This window comes from Saimiri boliviensis, chromosome 6, assembly GCF_048565385.1.
Source record: "Saimiri boliviensis isolate mSaiBol1 chromosome 6, mSaiBol1.pri, whole genome shotgun sequence".
Classification (NCBI taxonomy): Eukaryota; Metazoa; Chordata; class Mammalia; order Primates; family Cebidae; genus Saimiri; species Saimiri boliviensis.
Genome location: NC_133454.1, coordinates 114435588 through 114459880, shown reverse-complemented (window position 1 = coordinate 114459880; position 24293 = coordinate 114435588). Strand labels below are relative to the sequence as shown.

General features: G+C 40.7%; 1 protein-coding gene and 1 pseudogene across 3 annotated transcripts in view; one reads left to right on the top strand and one right to left on the bottom strand.

The window, feature by feature from the left end:
- CKAP5 (cytoskeleton associated protein 5) overlaps nucleotides 1-24293 on the top strand; it is a 114752-nt gene that overhangs the window by 68645 nt on the left and 21814 nt on the right. For all 3 annotated transcript variants that reach the window (XM_010334076.3, XM_074401389.1, XM_074401390.1), the window contains exons 19-28: nucleotides 1090-1147; nucleotides 1236-1361; nucleotides 4475-4614; nucleotides 4758-4932; nucleotides 5524-5637; nucleotides 6669-6797; nucleotides 16110-16304; nucleotides 16997-17132; nucleotides 19701-19789; nucleotides 22079-22204. In XM_010334076.3, coding sequence (XP_010332378.1) covers nucleotides 1090-1147; nucleotides 1236-1361; nucleotides 4475-4614; nucleotides 4758-4932; nucleotides 5524-5637; nucleotides 6669-6797; nucleotides 16110-16304; nucleotides 16997-17132; nucleotides 19701-19789; nucleotides 22079-22204 — 1288 coding nt within the window. The remainder of the gene's footprint in view (nucleotides 1-1089; nucleotides 1148-1235; nucleotides 1362-4474; nucleotides 4615-4757; nucleotides 4933-5523; nucleotides 5638-6668; nucleotides 6798-16109; nucleotides 16305-16996; nucleotides 17133-19700; nucleotides 19790-22078; nucleotides 22205-24293) is intronic.
- Nucleotides 9955-10712, bottom strand: LOC101050369 (phosphoglycerate mutase 1-like; annotated as a pseudogene).

The window sequence follows — 24293 nt, the reverse complement described above, 5'->3', positions numbered from 1 at the left end:
ATATTTAAAATGAGCCGGGCGCGGTGGCTCAAGCCTGTAATCCCAGCACTTTGGGAGGCTGAGGCGGGTGGATCACGAGGTCAGGAGATCGAGACCATCCTGGTCAACACAGTGAAACCCCGTCTCTACTAAAAATACAAAAAATTAGCTGGGCATGGTGGCGCATGCCTGTAATCCCAGCTACTCAGGAGGCTGAGGCAGGAGAATTGCCTGAACCCAGGAGGTGGAGGTTGCGGTGAGCAGAGATCGCACCATTGCACTCCAGCCTGGGTAACAAGAGCGAAACTCCGTCTCAAAAAAAATAAATAAATAAAAATAAAATGTAGAACAGAACAGGATATAAGAGAGAGACAAGTCAGGGATACCTTAAAAAGTCAAGGATAGCCTGAGCAACTAGAAGAAAAATGTGGCTCTTTACTGAGGTAGAGAAGACTGGGAGGAACAGGTTTTAGAATTGGAGTGAGGACAATCAAGAGTTTGACTTTAACATATTAGATGTAGGCTGTTTTCCAGGCATACCAATGGAAATATCACAAAGGCAGCTGGTTGATATGAATCTGGAGTTCAGGGGAGAGTTCAAGATTAGAATTAGGAGTTGTAATTAAGCATAATAGCATTGTCAGCATATAGATAGTATTTAAAGCTCACTTTAAAGTTAGTGTAGGAGGCTGGGTGCAGTGACTCACACCTGTAATCCCAGCACTTTGGGAGGCCAAGGCAGTCAAATCACTTGAAGTAATGAGTTCAAGCTCAGCCTGGCCAACATGGTGAAACCCTGTCTCTACTAAAAATACACACACACAAAAAGCAGCTGGGTGTGGTGGTGCACACCTATAATCTCAGCTATTCAGGAGGCTGAGGCATAAGAAATGCTTGAACCAGAGAGGCGGAAGTTGCAGTGAGCTGTCATGGTACTGTACTCCAGCCTAGGTGATAGTGTAAGACTCTGTCTAAAATAAAATCGTGTAGGAAGAGAAAAAGTGAGAACTTCTCCAAAAGGAGCCAGTCCTAGAGTCTGGCTTTATACAACTCTATTGAGTATTTTGAGGGTTACATTTGTTTGCTTTTAATTCTAAATGTTTCTTCTAGGTTGAATGTCAAAGCTTTCATTAGCAATGTGAAGACAGCTCTTGCTGCAACAAACCCAGTGAGTACATAACAACATACATAGTGCATTATTGTCATCTTTGTGGTTCTTTTCTGATTTAAAAAGTTCTTTTTCTTCTCTCTGGCAGGCTGTAAGGACTGCTGCCATAACCCTGCTTGGTGTGATGTATCTGTATGTTGGTCCCTCTTTGCGAATGTTCTTTGAGGATGAGAAGCCTGCTCTCCTATCCCAGATAGATGCAGAATTTGAGAAGGTAAAATTTCCACAAATGATAGAATCCATAAGTGGACATGAGAATCTCATATTAATTAAGACTAAACTGTTGGGTGTGGTGGTGTGGGCCTATAGTCCCATCTACTCAGGAGACTGAGGAAGGAGGATTGCTTAAGCGCAGATGTTTTGGGCTGTAATGTGCTATGCCAGTTGGGTGTCCACACTAAGTTCAGCATTAGTATTGGGACCTCCCAGGACCTGAGACCACCAGGTGACCCAAGGAGAGGTGAACTGGCCCAGATCAGAAACAGAGCAGGTCAGCCAGGTGCAGTGGCTCATACCTGTAATCCCAGCACTTTGGGAGGCCAAGGCAGGAGGATCCTTTGAGCCCAGGAGTTAAAGACCAGCTTGGGCAACAAAGTGAGACCTTGCCTCTACAAAAATATCTAAAAATTAGCCAGGCATAGTGACACATGCTTGTGGTCCCAGCTACACAGGAGGCCAACGTGAGAGGATCACCTGAGCCCGAGCCAGGTTTATACCACTGTATTCCAGCGTAGGTCACAGAGAGAGACCTTGTCTCAAAAGGAAAAAAAAAAAAAAAACAGAGCAGGTCAAAACTCCCATCATGCAGATCAATAGTGGGATCACACCTGTGAATAACCACTGCATTCCAGCCTGGGCAACGTACTGAAACCCCATCTTTCTGGAATGAAGAATATGTATGTGTTTACTTTTATATACAATAAAGTCTGGAAGAGTTCATAAGAAATTGATTAATGGGCCGGGCGCGGTGGCTCAAGCCTGTAATCCCAGCACTTTGGAAGGCCGAGGCGGGTGGATCATGAGGTCAAGAGATCGAGACCATCCTGGTCAACATGGTGAAACCCCGTCTCTACTAAAAATACAAAAAATTAGCTGGGCATGGTGGTGCGTGCCTGTAATCCCAGCTACTCAGGAGGCTGAGGCAGGAGAATTGCCTGAACCCAGGAGGCGGAGGTTGCAGTGAGCCGAGATCGCGCCATTGCACTCTAGCCTGGGTAACAAGAGCGAAACTCCGTCTAAAAATAAATAAATAAAAATAAATTGATTATTTTGGCCGGGCTTGGTGGCTAATGCCTGTAATCCCAGCACATTGGGAGGCCGAGGCGGGCAGATCACTTGAGTTCAGAGGTTCGAGACCAGCCTGGCCAATATGGCAAAGTCACGTCTCTACTAAAAATATAAAAATCAGCCAAGCGTGGTGGCACATGCCTGTAATCTCAGCTACTTGAGAGGCTACGGCATAAGAATTACTAGAACTCGGGAGGCAGAGGTTGCAGTGAGCCAAGATCATGCCACTGCACTCCAACCTGGGCAACAGAGTGATGCTCTGTCTCAAAAAAAAAAAAAAAAAAAAAAGAAATTTATTTTTTATTTTTTTATTTTATTTTTGAGATGCAGTTTCTCTCTTACTGCCCAGGCTAGAGTGCAGTGGTACTTCCTTGGCTCACTGCAACCCACCTCCCAGGTTCAAGAAATTCTCCTGCCTCAGCCTCCTTACCTGGGAAGCTAGGATTACAGGCTCGCACAACCATGCCTGGCTAATTTTTGTATTTTTAGTATTTTTAGTAAGAACGAGTTTTCACCGTGTTGGCCAGGGTAGTCTCAAACTCCTGACATCTGGTGATCTGCTTGTCTCAGCCTCCCAAAGTGCTGGGATTACAGGCATTAACCACCACGCCTAGCCGATGGTTTTATTTATGAGGAAGAGAATTAGGTAGTTATGGTACAGAATGGGAGATTTTTCTCTTTATGTTCTTTCATACAATGTCAGACATTGTAAATGTATTACCTGTTCAAAAAGTACATTAAATATAACATTTTGTTCACTATATTTTGCGAGACAGGATCTTACTCTGTCACCCAAGCTGGAGTGCAGTGGCACGATCATGCCATACAGCAGCCTCAACCTCCCAGGCTCAAGTGACCCTCTGGCCTTAGCTCCCAAATAGTTGGAACCACAGGCACATGCCATCATGCCTGGCTAATTTAAAAAAGTTTTTGTACGGACACGGTCCCCCTTTTTTTTCCCCAGATGGTCTTAAGCTCCTGGGCTCAAGCAGTTCTCTCATTTCAGCCTCTTAAAGTGCTGGGATTACAGGCATGAGCCACTGTTCCTGGCCAAATATAACATTTTTGAAAATTTTTAAATTAAAAACATAAATTTAAAGACCTTACTCTCCTTAAATAATATTTCTTTTTTTTTTTTTTCTGAGACAGAGTTTCGCTCATTACCCAGGCTGGAGTGCAATGGTGTGATCTCAGCTCACCGCAACCTCCGCCTCCTGGATTCAGGCGATTCTCCTGCCTCAGCCTCCTGAGTAGCTGGGATTACAGGCACGCGCCACCATGCCCAGCTAATTTTTTGTATTTTTAGTAGAGACGGGGTTTCACCATGTTGACCAGGATGGTCTCGATCTCTCGACCTCGTGATCCATCCGCCTCGACCTCCCAAAGTGCTGGGATTACAGGCGTGAGCCACTGCGCCCTGCCCTTAAATAATATTTCTAAATTAAATTGCTGAGTGTTGACAGACTTGCCCTGCATTGTCTTGAGTATGAGTCAAAAGACAGCTTCATAATTCTAATGGGTTTTGGGGGAATTGTTTTTGGTTTTTGTTTTGTGTTTTGTTTTGTTTTTGAGACAGAATCTTGGCTCTGTCACCCAGGCTGGAGTGCAGTGGCACAATCTCAGCTCACTGCAACCTCTGCCTCCTGGATTCAAGCGATTCTCCTGTGTCAGCCTCTCAAGTAACTAGGACCACAGGTGTGTGCCACCACACCCTGCTAATTTTTGTATTTTTAGTAGAGATAGGGTTTCACTATGTCGGCCAGGCTCATCTCAAACTCCTGACCTCAAGTGATCTGTCCCCCTTGGCCTCCCAAAGTGTTGGGATTATAAATATGAGCCACCACACCTCACTGTAGGTTTTGTATAAAATTACCTTTTGACATATAGTCTCAAAATTGTAATGTAGGTAGTAATCAGATTACCTACTGTGTAAATAGGTGTTATAAAGGAATGAGAGCCTGACACAGGCACCCTCTCTAATTTGTTTTTTCCCATATTCTATATAAATTTCAGTAGCCTTACTCATTCATGTGTGTATAGATGCAGGGACAAAGCCCACCTGCTCCAACCAGAGGGATTTCCAAGCACAGCACAAGTGGTACAGATGAAGGAGAAGATGGAGATGAACCAGATGATGGGAGCAATGATGTTGTTGATCTTTTGCCAAGGACAGAGATCAGGTAGGTTCTAGTCTTTGAAGTAGTTTATTTCATTCATTGTATTGAATCCTGAATGGTGTGGTTTTGAATAAATGAGGGGAACTTATATAATATCATTTTTTTCTTTTGGAGTCTGCAATTAAAGGTTGTTTTCTGTTTTTCAGTGATAAAATCACTTCAGAGTTGGTATCTAAGATTGGTGATAAGAATTGGAAGATCAGGAAAGAAGGCCTAGATGAAGTGGCAGGTATTATCAATGAAGCAAAATTTATCCAACCGAATATAGGTGAACTTCCAACTGCCTTGAAGGGTCGACTCAATGATTCAAATAAAATCTTGGTATGTGGAGCATATGGCTGTTCTTTTTATCTCCCTTCCCTGCTACTGCAGGAGTTTCCTTTACAGTGTAGCCTTCACCAGCAAAAAATAAGTGATTACTTTATTTACTTTGAACTAGAAATAGCTGCCTTTAATTCATTAAGTGTATCTCAAGATAACTTGGTAGTTGGCAGATTTATTCATCAAATTTTTATGAATCTCAGAATTTGCTTTATGCAGAAATCCGATATTGAATATATTTGTATAAAACTGCTTGTAATATACATAAACATATTAATATCTAATTTTTAAGTGTGGATTTTCATATCAGAGTTTCCTTAAACTAGGTTTTACCTTTAAAATTGTAAAGTAGTATAATCTCTGGTCTAAAATTCTCATAATCCAGTTTTACAAACTGATGATAAAAGGAGAGGCCACTGCCTAAAAATTAATTAGAATAAACTAAGGAGAATAGCATGACAAGCTAATGTCTCTGTCTCTTGTGTAGGCCAGAAATCTCCTACTGTATTGACAGTATAGAAGCAAACTTAAGAAAGTTGGCACACAACTTGCTTATGGTTTCAACATAAAGTATTGGCTCTTTTCACTCAGGTACAACAAACGTTGAATATCCTGCAACAACTGGCAGTAGCCATGGGCCCAAACATTAAGCAACATGTGAAAAATTTAGGCATTCCTATCATCACAGTGCTTGGAGACAGCAAGGTAAACCTAACTCTCTTCACCACAGCTCCATTCTGGAATAGGCCTGCCACATTCTTGGGTTAAAGATAATTCTCTTTTTAGAGTACATGTAAAGACCTTATAAACTTTATAAAGATGAGAATATTAGAATAAAAACAGTAAACATTTTTATCTTCCAGGCCCTGTTAAGGTGACCAGATACCACTTACTAGTTTTGTGACCTTTAGATAAGCTATCTTCATTGAGAGTCAGTTTCTTTATCTGTGAAATTTCTTACAGAAGTAAATGAGTCTGTATGTAAGGTACATTTTATTGTGCCTGTCTCCTATAGTATGCACACAATAAATGGTTGCTATTATGATTATAACATAACTGTGTAACATTTTGCTATCGTGAGTAAATATGTGAATTTGGGGTTCATGAAGTTATTTTCTACTTTTATTTCCCTGAACTATTAGAGTGGGATCTTCTAGTAGTTCAGCAAGATATTCATAGTTTCATAGTCCTGGAAGTCACTGAAATGTCATTGAAGGTTGCAATGTTTAGCCCTAGCCTAAATATTTAAATATCTCTATACTATTGTATAATTTATTTAATTTGAGGAACTGTGCTATTTTAATATTAACATAAATTAATATGAAAACATAACTAATTTTCAATCAATTAGCAGTTTCACTCTTAACCATTATGAGGTCTTTAACATTTAGAATTTCATTCTTCACCAGACAAACATGGACATAAATGCCCCCAAAGATTCAAGAAACAAATCTAAGAGTTTATTCTTCTTACATGATATCTTGCCCAGATCACTCACTGTTATGCCTGATTAACTGAGTACTCAAGTTTTACAATTTGGAGTTTTATATTTCTACTTTACCTTGGAGTTTTAGTACAATTGTAAAACTAGTTTCTGTTTCAGAGAAGATGGTTTCAAGTATGTTCATGTGGGCCTTAGAGAACCCTCCATTGTTCATGTTCATAAAGCAACAATGATCACCCCCAGCTCCAAACTGTAGTTGATGTTATTTTTGCTGATTATCTTCTCCATTTAGAACAATGTTCGAGCTGCTGCCCTAGCGACTGTGAGTGCTTGGGCAGAACAGACTGGCATGAAGGAGTGGCTGGAAGGAGAAGATCTTTCTGAAGAGCTGAAAAAGGAAAATCCTTTCTTGAGGCAAGAGGTTAGTATCATGTTAATCATGTGCATTACTCATGTCATTTACTTCCATAGGGGCTTAAGCCTGTCTGATAAATACACATTTATGGTTAGAATGAGTTTCATTTTAAAATAGTTAATAAAATGAAACCACATTCCTGGGGCTTTTCTATTCATGTGCTTCCATTTTTTTTCTTTCACATGCTTCTTTATCAATAATTAAAGCACTAGGCTTTTTGTGGGATTTTCCCCTTTTCTTAAACATTTAAATGGCAAAATCTGAGCATTTTTTTGTGTTGTTTTTGTTTTTAAAGATTATACTTTAAGTTCTGGAATACATGTGCGGAACATGCAGGTTTGTTACATAGGTATACATGTACCATGGTGGTTTGCTGCATCCATCAACCCATCATCTACATTAGATATTTCTCCTAATGCTGTTCCTCCCCATCCCCCTACTCCCCAACAGGCCCTGGTGTGTGATGTTTCCCCTCCCTGTGCCCGTGTGTTCTCATTGTTCAGTTCCCACTTATGAGTGAGAACATGCAGTGTTTGGTTTTCTGTTCCTGTGTTAAGTTTGCTGAGAATGATGGTTTCCAGCTTCATCCATGTCCCTGCAAAGGACGTGAACTCATTTTTTATGGCTGCATAGTAGTATTCCATGGAGTATATGTGCCACATTTTCTTTATCCAGTCTAATATTGATGGGCATTTGGGTTGGTTCCAAGTCTTTGCTATTGTGAATAGTGCTGCAATAAACATACATGTGCATATGTCTTTGTAGTAGAATGATGTATAATCCTTTGGGTATATACCCGGTAATGGGATTTCTGGGTCAAATGGTATTTCTATTTCTAGATCTTTGAGGAATCACCACACTGTCTTCTACAACGGTTGAACTAATTTACACTCCCACCAACAGTGTAAAAGCATTCCTATTTCTCCACATCCTCGCCAGCATCTGTTGTTTCCTGACTTTTTAATGATCACCATTTTAGCTGGCATGAGATGGTGTCTCATTGTGGATTTGATTTGCATTTCTCTAATGACCACTGATGATGAGCTTTTATTCATGTTTGTTGACCGCATAAATGTCTTCCTTTGAAAAGTGTCTGTTCATATCCTTTGCCCGCTTTTTGATGGGGTTGTTTGTTTCTTCTAAATTTGTTTAAGTTCCTTGTAGATTCTGGGTATCAGCCCTTTGTTAGATGGATAGATTGCAAAAATTTTCTCCCATTCCGTAGGTTGCCTGTTCACTCTGATGATAGTTTCTTTTGCTTTGCAGAAGCTCTTTAGTTTAATTAGATCCCATTTGTCAATTTTGGCTTTTTTACCATTGCTTTTAGTGCTTTAGTCATGAAGTCTTTACCCATGCCTATGTCCTGAATGGTATTGCCTAGGTTTTCTTCTAGGATTTTTATGGTTTTAGGTCTTAGTGTTTAAAACTTTAATTCATCTTGAGTTTATATATGTATATGTATATATATATATTGTTTTTTTATGAAGGAGAGGAAGAAAGAGGAAGAGGGAGAACAGAGAAAGAAAGAAAAAAAAAAGAATGAAAGAGAGGAATAAAGAGGAAGAGGAATAGGGAAAGAGAACGAGAGTGTTGCTTTATTGCCCAGGCTAGAATTAATATTTTTATAAGGTGTAAGGAAGAGGTCAAGTTTCTGTTTTCTGTATATAGCTAGCCAATTTACCCAACACAATTTCTTAAATAGGGAATCCTTTCCCCATTGCTTGTTTTTGTCAGGTTGGTCAAAGATGAGATGGTTATAGATGTAGGGTGCTATTTCTGAGGCCTCTGTTCTGTTCCATTGGTCTACATATCTATTTTGGTACCAGTACTATGCTGTTTTGTTTACTGTAGGCTTGTAGTTCGAAGACAGGTAGCATGATACCTCCAGCTTTGTTCTTTTTGCTTAGGATTGTCTTAGCTATACGCCTTCTTTTTTGGTTCCATATGAAATTTAAAGTGGTTTTTTGTAATTCTGTGAAGAAAATCAATGGAAGCTTGATGGGAATAGCACTGAATCTCTAAATTACTTGGAGCAGTATGGCCATTTTCAGGATATTCATTCTTCCTATCCATGAGTGTGGAATATGTTTTTTTTTTTTTTTTAATTGCACATCACTCTATTATACTGGTCGGAAAAAGGATTTAGTACAGTTATGCTCAAAGGAACACTGGACCCATGTGGCAGAGCCAAGCAACTAGAACATGATTCAGAAATCAGTGAGACACTTGGACAGGAACAAGAGGCATTTCACTGCCACAAAACAAGGTGGGAAGGGATTCGGAAACACATAGCAGGAAGCACTCCTGCCCCTCAGAGGTCAAGGAGTTGATCCCATATTGGTATGAGGAATGGTTTATTTTCTGATGACCATATGTGGTACTATTTCAACCGCCACAAGAAACCCCAAAAGGGTTATAGTTTTGTACTACTTATATATACTATACTTTCTTTTTTTTATATAAAAGTAAATGTAACACCGGGCCAGGCATGGTGGCTCATGCCTGTAATCCAAGCACTTTGGAGACTAAGGCGGGCGGATCACCTGTCGGGAGTTCAAGACCAGCCTGACCAACATGGTGAAACCCTGTCTTTAAAAAAAAAAGAAAGAGAAAAAGTAAATGTAACACCTAAACTAAATTCAGGATTCATCCCAGCCTTCCAGAGCCAGCTTCTCTGGGGTCAGGGAGGAGACAGTTGTCACATCACCACGCAGGTTACATTCATCTGCCACTGGAATGACTAGAGCCCCCAGGCAGTGGCCTGACTGCAGATGAGCAGAGGACTGGCTCTTGGGAGCAGACAGGCTCTCTTGCTTCTCTTCATTGGTCACAGCTTAGCATGTTCCTCCCTTCAAGTCCTTAGTAAACAAAGTACTTGCAAAAACCTGTCACTACCTTTCAACTCTCTTGGATAAGGGGAGTATTCTACAGCTTGGACTGAGAATCTGTGCCCTAGAAGTGCAATTCTGACTAGAATGTATGAAGGGAGTGGGTACAGGAGACAAAATGGCTAAAATGAAAATGGGAGCCACCAGTCCTCATCTGTAGCTATAACTCAAGAGGTCTACAGATGTGGTCAGTGTGACATGTGCAGGAGGGAGGGGTAGAGGGATGCAACAGGCAGGGAGGGTGCTCCTGGGGACAGCAGCCTGCCCGCCAGCCTTCACTTCTTGGCCTCCCCCTGGGCAGCCACAGCTTCCATGGCTTTATGCACAGTCACTTCATCCCCCAGGAACTGCGTGGGCTTGATGGGTTTCAAATTCTTGTCCAATTCATAGACAATGGGAATACCAGCCGGCAAGTTCAGCTCCATGATAGCCTCTTCAGAGAGACCATCCAGATGCTTGACAATGCCCCGGAGACTGTTGCCATGGGCTGCAATCAGTACCCCTTTCCCCTTCTTGATCTGGGGAACTATATCTTGATTCCAGAAGGGCAGAGCTCTAGCAGTCATGTCTTTCAGACTCTCACAGAAGGGTAACTGATCTGTGAGGTCTACATACCTGCGATCCTTACTGATGTTGCTGTAGAAAGAATGGTCGGGCTCCATAGGAGGTGGTGGGACATCATAGGAGCGCCTCCATATCTTCACCTGGGCTTCACCATGCTTTGCAGCAGTTTCTGCTTTATTGAGACCAGTTAGACCACCATAGTGCTGGTTATTGAGGCGCCAAGTCCTCACTACTGGCAGCTACATCTGATTAATGGCAGCTAGCACTGTCCAGAGGTTCTGGATCACTCTCTTCTGCACTGAGGTGAAGCAGATGTCAAACTCACAGCCAGCATCTCACAGCGCCTGCCCTCCACGCTTCGCCTCCTCGTGACCTGCTGGGCTCAGATTGGCATCCTGAGCCACTGAAGTGGTTCTCCAAGTTCCACGCACTCGCCATGCTGGATCAGCATCAGTTTGTAGGCGGCCATGTCTGCGGGATGGGGATGCGGCACCGACTGGGGTTGGCAGATTCCAGAGTGGCAGCCCGCCCCCTCAGCCGCGCCTGCACGCTTGCACTGCACGGCCAGGCTCCAGTGCAGGTTCTTGCCCAAATCCTTCCACTCGCTCGGGACCGGACTGTTTTTTTCCATTTGTTTATGTCCTCTGATTTCCTTGAGCAGTAGTTTGTAGTTCTTCCTGAAGAGATCCTTCACTTCCCCTTGTAGGTTGTATTCCTAGGTATTTTATTCTCTTTGTAGCAATTGTGAATGGTGGTTTGCTCATGATTTGGCTGTTTGTCTGTTATTGGTGTATAGGAATGCTTGTGATTTTTGCACATTGATTTTGTATTCTGCGACTGCTGAAGATGCTCATCAGCTTAAGGGGTTTTTGGACTGAGAAGATGGGGTTTTCTAAATATACAATCATGTCATCTGCAAACATAATTTGACTTCCTCTCTTCCCTTTTCAGTACCCTTTCTTTCTTTCTTTTGCCTGATTGCCCTGGCCAGAACTTCCAATACTATGTTGCATAGGAGTGGTGAGAGAGGGCATCCTTGTCTTATGCTAGTTTTCAAAGGGAATGCTTCCAGCTTTTGCCCATTCAATATAATATTGGCTGTGGGTTTGTCATAAATAGCTCTTATTAAAATCAGAGGTTTTAATCAAAACATAAAAATAGAGGCTGGGTATGGTGGCTCATGCCTGTAATCCCAGCACTTTAGGAGGCTGAGACAAGCAGATCATTTGAGGTCAGGAGTTCGAGACCAGCCTGCCCAACATGGTGAAACTGTCTCTACTAAAAGTAGAAAAAAAATAGCTGGGCGCAGCGGCCGGGCACGGTGGCTCACGCCTGTAATCCCAGCACTTTAGAAGGCTGAGGCGGGCAGATCACGAGGTCAAGAGATCGAGACCATCGTGGCCAACATGGTGAAACCCCGTCTCTACTAAAAATACAAAAAAATTAGCCAGGTGTGGTGGCACATGCCTGTGGGCCCAGCTATTCGGGAGGCTGAGGCGGAAGAATCGCTTGAACCCAGGAGGCGGGGGTTGCAGTGAGCCAAGATTGCACCACTGCACTCCAGCCTGGCGACAGAGCAAGACTCCATCTCAAAAAAAAAAAAAAAATAGCTGGTCGTAATGGTACAGTCCCGTAAGCCCGGCTACTCAGGAGGCTGAGGCAGGAGAACTGCTTGAACCCAGAGGCAGAGGTTACAGTGAGCTGCTGCACTCCAGCCTGGGTAACAGAGCAAGATTCTGTCTCAAAAAAAGGCCAGGCTGCCGGTGGCTCACGCCTGTAATCCTACCACTTTGGGAGGCTAAGGCAGGTAGATCACCTGAGGTCAGGAGTTCGAGACCACCCTGGCCAACATGGTGAAACCCCATCTCTACTAAAAATACAAAAATTAGCCAGGCATGGTGGTGGGTGTCTGTAATCCCAACTACTTGGGAGGCTGAGGTAGGAGAATGACTTGAACCTGGGAGGTGGACATTGCAGTGAGCCAAGATCGCACCATTGAACTCCAGCCTGGGCGACAAGAGTGAAACTCTGTCTCAAAAAAGAATAAAAATAAAAATAAATAGAGCATTCAAATCAGTGTAATCATAACAACAGAATAACAAAATTCATATGATTATATCAATTGATGCAAAAAAAGGCATTTGACATATCTAACATGGATTCATGATTAAAAACTCTAAGTAAGTTAGTAATGAAAGAGAATTACCTCAATAAACAGCATCTGCATAACAACCTCTACAGATAACATGAAACTTAATGGTGAGAGCTGGGCATGGTGGCACCTTGGGAGGTGGAGGTGGGCAGATGACAAGGTCAAGAGATCAAGACCATCCTGGCCCAAATGGTGAAACCCCTTCTCTACTAAAAATACAAAAATTACCTGGGCACAGTAGAGGTTCCTGTAATTCCAGCTACTTGGGATGCTGAGGCAGGAGAATCGCTTGAACTGGGAGGTGAAGGTTACAGTGAGCCGAGATTGTGACACTGCACTCCAGCCTCAGCGACAGAGCCAGACTCGTCTCAAAAAGAAAAAAAAAAGAAACTTAAGGGTGAAAGACTGAATGCTTTCCCCATCAGATCTGGAACAAGGCAAGGATGTTGACATTCACTGCTGTTACTCAACATAGTACTAGCAGTTCTAGTCACTGTGATAAGGCAAGAAAAAGAAATAAAATAGAAAAAGAATAAAGAAAACTGTTCCTAGTTACAGATAACATGACTATGTAGGACATCCCAAGAAATCTATGAACTCCTAGAACTAGTAGAACTCCTAGAAGTAATCAGTGAGTTCAGCAAGATGGCAAGATACAAAACCAACACACAAAACAATAATATTTATTTATACTACAATAAATATGAAAAAAAGTTAAAAACACGATACTGTTAGTCACTCCAAAGAAAATGAAATCCATATGTATATGTATGCTGACAATTTAGAATATGTATGCTGACAATTATAGACTGCTGACAAAAGAATTCAAACAGGACTTAAATAAATGAAGAGACATACTGTGTTTGTGGATTGGATGATTCAACAGAGTAGAGATGTCAGTTCTTGGCAAATTAATCTATAGGTTTAATGGAGTTCCTTTCAAAATTCCAGCATGTTTTTTTTTTAATAGACAAAGATATATTTATGCTAAAATTTATATGGAAAGGTATAGGCTCTAGAGTAGCTAAAACAATTTTGGCAAAGAAGATAAAAAAAAATAGGAGGAATCACTTTACAATTAGCTTACTATATTACTAATGTAATCAAGACACTGTGATTGTGGTAGTAGGAGGATGGAGGTAGAGATAGACACATAGATCAGTGGAACAAAAGAGAGAACCCAGAAATAGACCCACACTAATATAATCAACTAATTTTTTACAAAACTCCAAAAGTAATTCCGTGAAGAAAGTATAGTCTTTTCAACAAATGATACTGGAGCAATTGGACAGCTATAAACAAAAAAATGAACCTCAACCTGAACTTCACTGTCTCAAAACAAATTGTGGACTTAAATGTAAAACATGAAACTATAGAACTTTTAAGCACAAACTAGAACATCTCCAGTATATAAGGCTGGCAAAGAATTCTTAGACTTAAAACCAAAACCGTAATCCATAAAAGGAAAAATGATAAATTGGACCATGTGAAAATTAAAAACTTTTACTCTGCAAAAAAAACCACATGAAAATAATAAGACAAGCTACAGAACAACAGAAAAAGATTTGTAAGCCAGTTTCAATAAAGGACTAATACCTAGAATATACAAAGAACTCTAAAAATTCAATAGTTTTTTTAAAAAAAAATCAGAAAATGGGTATCCATAGCCAAACCTGTTTTAGGGGGAAAATTTTTTTAAAAAAGAAAATGGCCTCAGGTCCCTTATAGCAAAAAATTAATTAATTAATTAATTAATTACAAAAAGGAAAATGGGGCAAAAGACATGAACGGATGTTTCACTGGAGAGGAAATGCAGATGACAGATAAGCCAATGAAAGATACGCAGTGTTAATTAGCAACCAGAGAAATGCAAATTAAAACTACGATGAAATATCTCTGTACAATCATCAGTAGTGCTAAAACCTAAAAAGTCATGCATTGCTGCTAGCAGTGTAAAATGGTACAGCCACTTCAGGAAACTGGCTTTTTTTTTTTTTTTGAGATGGAGTTTTGCTCTTGTTGCCCAAGCTGGAGTGCAATGGCATGATGATTTTGTTTCACCACAACCTCCACCTTCTGGGTTCAAGGGATTCTTCTGCCTCAGCCTCCCTAGTAAAGACAAGGTTTTTCCATGTTTGTCAGGCCGGTCTGGAACTCCTGACCTCAGGTGATCTGCCTGCTTCAGCCTCCCAAAGTGCTGGGATTACAAGAGTGAGCCACCTCACCTGGCTGGCATTTTCTTATAAAACTAAACATGCAGTTACTATTTGAGACAGCAATTGCGCTCTTGGGCATTTATTTCAGAAAAATGAAAATTTATGTCCATACAAAAACCTATGTACAAATGTTCATAGCAACTTCAGTCATAGACGCCAAAAACTGGGTTATAACTCAAGGGTAGAGGATTTGACTGCATAATGGCCAAAAACCAGAAACCGTTCAGATATCTTTCAATAGGTTAATGGTTAAACAAATCTCTTGTACATCCATACGTGGAGCACTATTTGGCAATTAAGAACAAACTGCTGGTAAATGTATCAATTCAGATAAATCTCCAAGGAATTATGCTGCATGACAAAAGCCAATCCCATTGGCCTGTGAGCCAAGATTATGCCATTGCACTCCAGCTTGGGTGATGGAGGTGAAACCTTCAAAAAAGAAAAATACAAATAAGAACTATTTTAGAAGGCCGGGCGCGGTGGCTCAAGCCTGTAATCCCAGCACTTTGGGAGGCCGAGGCGGGTGGATCACAAGATCGAGAGATCGAGACCAACCTGGTCAAAATGGTGAAACCCCGTCTCTACTAAAAATACAAAAAATTAGCTGGGCATGGTGGCATGTGCCTGTAATCCCAGCTACTCAGGAGGCTGAGGCAGGAGAATTGCCTGAACCCAGGAGGCGGAGGTTGCGGTGAGCCGAGATCGCGCCATTGCACTCCAGCGTGGGTAACAAGAGCGAAACTCCGTTTCAAAAAAAAAAAAAAAAAGAAAAAAAGAACTATTTTAGGGATATATAGAAAAAAATGTCAACATAAGGCAGAAAAATAGAAATCTTGGTAAAATATGTAACCTTCTGATCACAATAAGTGCTTTGGGTCTTCTAGCTAAGATAAGTAAAAGTTTTTCATCTTTAAGACGCATTAAGAACTATTAAAGCTTTGTAATTTAATATCCAAATATAGTCCAAAGAAATGTGTCCTTATCTTAAAGATGATTGTCATCATTGCCTATATTATTTAAATATAGCACAGTTCTTGAATTATTAAAAGTACTGATTTTATGTTAGAAAGTTAGTGTGAGCCGGGCACGGTGGCTCAAGCCTGTAATCCCAGCACTTTGGGAGGCCGAGGCGGGTGGATCATGAGGTCAAGAGATCGAGACCATCCTGGTCAACATGGTGAAACCCCGTCTCTACTAAAAATACAAAAAATTAGCTGGGCATAGTGGCGCCTGCCTGTAATCCCAGCTACTCAGGAGGCTGAGGCAGGAGAATTGCCTGAACTCAGGAAGTGGAGGTTACGGTGAGCCGAGATCGCGCCATTGCACTCCAGCCTGGGTAACAAGAGCAAAACTCCCATCTCAAAAAAAAAAAAAAAGAAAGAAAGTTAGTGTGAAAGCTAATTTAGTGCTTGACACTAATGAAATCAGTAAGCCTACGATCATAAATAACAATCTTCATTTGAAGTGTGTAACTAGTCTTTATTTCTTTTGGCAGCTTCTGGGCTGGCTGGCTGAGAAACTACCTACTCTTCGTTCCACCCCTACAGACCTTATCCTTTGTGTTCCTCATCTCTACTCCTGCCTAGAAGATCGAAATGGAGATGTGCGAAAGAAGGCCCAAGATGCCTTACCATTCTTCATGATGCATTTAGGATATGAAAAAATGGCCAAGGCTACTGGGAAACTAAAGGTACTACTTCCTGTTGCTGCTACTGCTGTTAAAGCTCTTAAAAAAATACTGAACATGGGCTCGGCACAGTGGGTCACGCCTGTAATCCTAGCACTTAGGGAGGCCAAGGCAGGTGGATCACCTGAGGTCAGGAATTCAAGACCAGTCTGGCCAACATGGTAAAACCCTTTCTCTACTAAAAATACAAAAAAATTTAGCTGGGCGTGGTGGTGCATGCCTGTAATCCCAGCTACTTGCGAGGCTAAAGCAGGCAAATCACATGAACCCAGGAGGCAGAGGTTTCCAAGAGCCGAGATTGTGCCACTGCACTCCAGCCTGAGCAACGAATGCGAAACTCTGTGTCAAAAAAAATATGTGTGCATATTGGATATGAATTTGAGCAAAAAACCATATTACCTCCTGTGAGTCTCAATTTGAAATCATAACAAGCAAAAATAAAATATTTAACAGTGTAGAAGTAAAAATCTGCTGACTTCACAGGGGTGAAAACTGACCTTCTAGAATGATACCTACTTTAGTGTGACTTCATAATGTGTGTGACTTCTCTGACACCATGCACTGCCTCCCTTACTGCACTGGTATTTCAAAACTAGGAGCTCTGTCATTTGTTTGACAGAGGATTTGTTTGTAAGCTTAGTATGACTTTATCATTTATGTAACCTCTCACTTTTTATGTTATTTTGTCTCTCTAGCCAACTTCTAAAGATCAGGTATTGGCCATGCTAGAGAAAGCCAAAGCTAACATGCCAGCCAAGCCTGCTGCACCCACTAAAGCAACTTCTAAACCAATGGGAGGGTCCGCTCCGGCCAAATTCCAGCCTGCATCAGGTAACTCTATCTTGAGAGGGCTAAAGGGGAAGGAAATAGCCCTAGGGAACTCTAAGAAAGTTCATCTTTTTTAAAATCACATTTCCTTATAGCCTACGTCCCAAGCGTTCCTTTCTTCTCTCCTTACTTTCCTTTCACAAACACTTGTCAAGTATCTATTTTATGCCAGGAACTGTACTAAGAGTACAGAGATGATTAGTTTCCAATTCTAAAATGTTTTTTTATTTTTGTTTTGTTTTTAGAGATGGGGTCTTGCTCTGTCACCCAGGAGGGAGTATAGTGGTATGATCATAGCTCACTGCAACCTCAACCTCCTGGGCTTACGTGTTCCTTCTGCCTCAGCCTCCCAAGTTGCTGGGACTATAGGCATGTGCTGTCACTCCCAGCTGCATTTTTCACTTTTTGTAGAGATGAGGCTTTGTTGTGTTGCCCAGGGTGGTCTCAAACTCTTGGCCTCAAGCAATCCTCCCATCTTAGTCTCCTGAAGTGCTGGACTTAGAGGCTTGAACCATCACACCCCAAAAGAAGTTTTGGAATAGGAAATTAAAATAGTCCTTTCTGAAGTGTTACATCCCTATATTTAAGGTTTCCTCAATAATTTTTGCTCTTGGAGACTATAATGAGAAGAGGAATTGGGAGAATCTAGCTTACTCCACTTTATTAACCTTTAAGGGAAAATTCTTGATTTCTTCATCCTGATATTAAAATTCCATAGTAGGCTGGGCATGGTGGCTCATGCCCGTAATCCCAGCACTTTGGGAGGCCAAGGCCTGCAGATCACCTGAGTGAGACAAGTCGGGCCAACATAATGAAACCCTATCTCTACTAAAAATACAAAAAATTAGCCAGGCGTGGTGGCACATGCCTGTAATCCCAGCTACTCGGGAGGCTGAGGCAGGAGAATCACTTGAATCCAAGAGGCAGAGGTTGCAGTGAGCCAAGATCATACCATTGCACTCCAGCCTGGGGGACAGAGTAAGACTCTATCTCAAAAAATAAAAATACAAATAAATAAAATTGCATAATATATAACCTGTGAATAATTCATTTTTAGACTTACTGCTTAAACAAAACAATATTCTTCCATTTAGTGGAATAGAAATTGTTGATGCTATAAAGTTAGAAATTTTACATATATACAGCCTGAGCAACATGGCAAAACCCTATCTCTATAAAAATGACAAAATTAGCTGGGCTTGGTGGTACACACCTGTGGTCCCAGCTACCCAGAAGGCTGAGGTTGAGGTTGGAGGATCACTTCAGCCCAGGAGGTTGAGGCTTCAATGAGCTATGAGTGCACCACTGCACTCCAGCCTGGGTGACAAAGCAAGACCCAGTATCAAAAAAAAAAAAAAAAAAAAAAAATTTACGTATATAAAACTGTTGATATCAAAGTACATAATCAGTTTTAACTTTTATTGGAATCTTACCATATAGCACATCCTGAATATCAAAGATGTCTTTACCTTAAGAAAGGATCAGTCTTGGCTGGGCATGGTGGCTCACGCCTGTAATTTCACCACTTTGAGAGGCCAAGGAGGTCAAGACCAGTCTGGGCAACACAGTGAGACTCTGTCTCTACAAAACAAAATTGTTTTAGTTACTTGGGCGTGGTGATACATGCCCGTAGTCCCAGCTATTCAGAAGGCTGAGGTAGCCAGGGAGGTTGAGGCTGCAGTGAGCCCTGAATGTGCTGTTGCACTCTAGCCTGCATGACTGAGTGAGACCCTGTCTCTAAACAAACAAATGAAACTACAGTTTAAATGTTGGTGAATGAGATACAGATTTTCTGGATTAATTTCTCTCTTATGCTTAAAGAGAGATTCGCGGAGAAAAATTAGGGAAAAAAATCTAAACCAGCCACAGTGGCTCACACCTGTAATCCCAGCAGTTTGGGAAGCTGAGGTGGGTGGATAGCTTGAGCCCAGGAGTTTGAGACCAGCCCGGGCAACTTGGTGAAACCCTGTCTCCACAAAAAAATACAAAGTAAATTAGCTGGGCATAGTGGCATGGGCCTATAGTCCCAACTACTAGGAAGGTTGAGGTGGGAGAATTCATAGAGCCCAGGAAGTCAGGGCTGCAGTGAGCACTGTGAAGCCACCACTGTACTCCAGCCTGTGAGATAGACCAAAACCCTGTCTCATAAAAACAAACAAAAACAAACAAACCTGGCTGGGCACGGTGGCCCAGGTGGATGGATCACCTGAGGTCAGGAGTTCGAGACCAGACTGACCAACATGGTGAAACCCTATATCTACTAAAAATACAAAATTAGCTCGGCGTGGTGGCACATGCCTATAATCCCAGCCACTTGGGAGGCTGAGGCAGGAGAATTGCTTAAACCCGGGAGGCGGGGGTTGCAGTGAACCGAGATTGTGCCATTGGACTCCAGCCTGGTCAACAAAAGCAAAACTCCGTCTGAAAAATAAAAAATAAACCTAACTGAAAACATCTTAAAAATTGATACATTTAAGACTGCAGGCTTCCTTGTCATCATTAATATGTAACCTGTCCAAAATAAAATGATATTATTTAAAGTTTATAGTATATGCTTATTTTTCCTCAAAGGACCTGCTGAAGATTCTGTTTCCAGCAGTGCAGAACCCAAGCCTGATCCAAAAAAGGCCAAAGCTCCAGGATTATCCTCTAAAGCAAAGGTATGTAAACTCTCTATACCTCAGTGTAGACTTCCTTTTAAATATATTTTGTACACTGAGTCATTCTATTAGGAAGGATCATATTATATGTAAAAGAATATCAGTGCTGTTGATACTAACAAATTATTTATACAAATTTCTATGGTTCATTTTTAATAAGGTCCTAAAATAGAGACATCCTGCTCTCAAGAGGTGCTGTCATCATTCCTTTCATGTAGATTTTTAGGGAAAGATTTGCTTTATTGAAAGGAGAAAGGGCCGGGTGTGGTGGCTCACGCCTGTAATCCCAGCACTTTGGGAGGCCTAGGCAGGTGGATCATCTAAGGTCAGGAATTCTAGACCAGCCTGGCCAATATTGCGAAATCTTTTCTCTACTAAAAATACAAAAATTAACTAGGTGTGGCATGTACCTGTAATCCCAGCTACTCAGGAAGTTGAGGCAGGAGAATTCCTTGAAACTGGGAGGCAGAGGGTGCAGTGAGCCAAGATCTTGCCATTGTACTCCAGCCTGGGCAACAGAGGAGACTCAGGAAGGAAAAAAAAAAAAAAGGAGAAAGAAAGCATTTGTAGCTCTGGCAGAGTGAACACTTCAGGCTGATTTGGGTTTAAGAAAAGGAAGTTAAATCAACTTTCTTCAAATTTGGCACTATTGTCATCATACTAGAAGATGGTTCAGTTAGTTTGCAGGGAAATACCTGTTGTCCCAATAGGATTGATTATGATGCATCACCAATTCTTTCAATATTCTTGCAGAGTTGGACAATTTAAAGCAGTATATTCAAATGGTCAACTTTATCCCTGAGTAATTTTTTTCATTTAATTAAGTTTTTTAATAACAAAAAATTGTCATTATCTCTATCAAGATTCAGATTAATAAACATATTCAGAGTATTATTTAATACTTACAAAAGGAAAGTTGCAAAATATGTGCAATGGATAGTAAATCTAATAGTAAATCTAAGTAGAGAAGTATTTAATTTACTTCCTGTAATTGATGAAAAAATATAGAGTGATAACTGTTTTTAGGTGGTACATGTACTGTTACACCCCCATTTTGGAATACACACTCTAAGGCCATTCTTCTAAATATTACAATTATCCATTTTTCTTCCCTATGCTTGGCCCTTTAACTCCTCAGTGAGTTAATTTAAGTGGGTAATTATCTTCAACTACCCAATGACGTTGCTCTTTTCCTGTCTGCCTGTCCTCACCCCAAATTTAACAAGTGCTTATTTTAGTTTTGATCACGAGTGCTTTGAAGTATTTTTTGACTCCGTTCTTAATGCCACAATTTTTTTTCCAGTCTTTTTAAACTTACAAAGCAGTTTCATATAAATGATCTCATATTTGTTTGGTCTGAATGACTTTAGTGTTTATACTAGAAAGAAATTCTGGCCAACTAGAAATAGTGGCCATGCTACATTTATAATAATAATGATTCCAATAATGAAATTTGAATTTTACCTTAAACATATACTATTTGCCGTTTTCTATCTAATATGAAGATTGTAAATCTTGGATTATTTTTAAAATCACGACTTAAGTTTTTAAAGCAGTTCTTAAAACTTTATCTAGAAGGAAGTTCAAAAGGCTTTCAGTTATACTGTTATGATAGAGATACATTTAAATATCAATGGAGAGAAACAGAAAAGCTTTCAAACTAAGCGATATGAAATGTGTAAATGCCATTTGAGGTGTCATTAATGGCTGAGGCAGGTGTATCACTTGAGGTAAGGAGCTCGAGACCAGCCTGGACAACATGGTGAAACCCCATCTCTGCTAAAAATACAAAAATTAGCCAGGGGTGGTAGTGGGTGCCTGTGGTCCCACCTACTCAGGAGGCTGAGTCAGGAGAATCACTTCAACCCAGGAGTCAGAGACTGCAATGAGCTGAGACTGTGCCACTACATTCCAGCCTGGGCAACAGAGTGAGACTCCATCTCGAAAAAAAAAAAAGATGTCATTAATATGGAAAGCTATAAATAGTGTTGAAGATTTCACGATAAAAACAAAAAGTCTGTGACCTAGACTAATGATCAGTAATAGTAGCTTTTCCAACTACATAGCATGCCAGTCCAAGAGCTAACTGTTACTTAACAATATTCTCAGAAAAATTTCTAGAGAACCTGTTCAAAAACATATACAAGATTCTATGACATATTTTTTTTCATGAAATAGCATGTAGAAAGATGTCTCTGGTTTCTATAGTGCCCTTTTACTGGGCAGCAGCATATTCTTAAGGACAAGTAGCCAAGCTAATCATTAGTATTCCCCGAACCTTGGTTGTAGAGTGCACAAGGGAAGAAGGTGCCAAGCAAAACAAGCTTAAAGGAAGATGAAGACAAATCTGGACCGATTTTTATTGTTGTTCCAAACGGAAAGGAACAAAGGGTGAAAGATGAAAAAGGATTGAAGGTAAGGAAGGATTAAGAATTGTCAGAGATTTTTGCTTGTTTTGTTATTCAAGAATAGTTTTGCTGTCTGAAATTCATGTTATTGTGAAATATCTAGGAATTGTTTCTTTTGCTTGTGAATTATCTTAAATATTAGTTTATAGGGGCATTAATTCTTACCAAAAAAAACCCTATAGAGGCCGGGCGTGGTGGCTCAAGTCTGTAATCCCAGCACTTTGGGAGGCCGAGACGGGTGGATCACGAGGTCAAGAGATCGAGACCATCCTGGTCAACATAGTGAAACCCCGTCTCTACTAAAAATACAAAAAATTAGCTGGGCATGGTGGCGCATGCCTGTAATCCCAGCTACTCAGGAGGCCGAGACAGGAGAATTGCCTGAGCCCAGGAGGCGGAGGTTGCGGTGAGCCGAGATCTCGCCATTGCACTCCAGCCTGGGTAACAAGAGCGAAACTCCGTCTCAAAAAAAAAAACCCTATAGAATATAGTTATTGCCTATTTGTCCCTGTAAATAGAAATAAATGATTTAGTAGCTTCTTATGGTTTCTTCATTTTTAAAATTAAAGAATGGAACATAAGGCCGGGCGCGGTGGCTCACGCCTGTAATCCCAGCACTTTGGGAGGCCGAGGCGGGTGGATCACGAGGTCAACAGATTGAGACCATCCTGGTCAATGTGGTGAAACCCCGTCTCTACTAAAAATACAAAAAATTAGCTGGGCATGGTAGCACGTGCCTGTAATCCCAGCTACTTAGGAGGCTGAGGCAGGAGAATTGCCTGAACCCAGGAGGCGTAGGTTGCAGTGAGCCGAGATCGCACCATTGCACTCCAGCCTGGGTAACAAGAGTGAAACTCCGTCTCAAAAAAAAAAAAAAAGAATGGAACATATTCATTGATTTTTTTTTTTTTTTTTTTTAATTAACTGGACATATAAACTTCTTCATTAATCTTTCTTTCCGAGACCTTACAAGGCAGATTTGGTGACTGTTTAATAAATGGCTAGTTCAGTGATTTCTCTTATTTTGCTTTGATTTCATTAGGTACTTAAATTTGTTTTCACAATACATAATCTTTTTTAAAAATTATTAAGCAGTACAAAAAGTGCCAAGTACAATATGAAAAGCATGTCTCTCTTCCATTATCCCTTCACAGGGAGGATATTAGTACTCATTTTGTAAATGTATTACTCCAGAAATATTTAATACCTCTACTGTCATATGTATATTTTTATTTAGCCCTCCTTTACACAGATGGGGACATGCCATACTGTTTGTTCTGTATCTCACTATTTTCTTTAATGATGTTTGAACTATCTGAAAGATCATTCGTATCTGTGTATGTATGTATGTGTCACTGTTTGTAATGGTACATTATATGTACATACCTTTCTTTAGCCTTAGCCTACTATGTTGGACATTTAGGTTGTTTCTGGTCTTTCACTATTACAAGCAGTGCTGCTGTGAATATCTTTGCATGTGGGTCTTTGTACACATATGTCAGTATATCTATGTTAAACTCCTAGAATAATGATGTGCATAATTTTGATATATATATGAAATTTTCTCTCTGTCAAAGATGTGGCAACAGTATCCACCATGTAGTATATGTAGGATTTATTTCTTTTTTTTTCTTTAGTAAGAATTGCAAGGCCAGGCACAGTGGCTCATACTTGTCATTCCAAGAATTTGGGAGGCTGAGGCAGGCAGATTGTCTGAGCCCAGGAGTTCAAAACCAGCCTGGGCAACATAGTGAGACTCTCTACAACATTTATTTTTAAATTAGCTGGGCATGGTGGTGGTGGTGCATGCCTGTAGTCCCAGCCACTTGGGTGGCTAAGGCAGAAGCATCACTTGAGCATGGGAGGTCAATGTTATAGTGATCTATGATCATGCCACTGTCTCAAAAAAAAAAAAGAATTCCAAAAATTTCTAATTCCTACAAGATTTTCAGAGTTGTTAAGCTTCAAGAAGTATGACACCTTGAAAAGATAATTTGCATTCATATTTAATTACAAATGAATATTGTTGAATTTTAAAATATTTTATTGTTCCTGCAGCTGCATTATATAAGGCTGTTTACCTCATTTCACCCTGT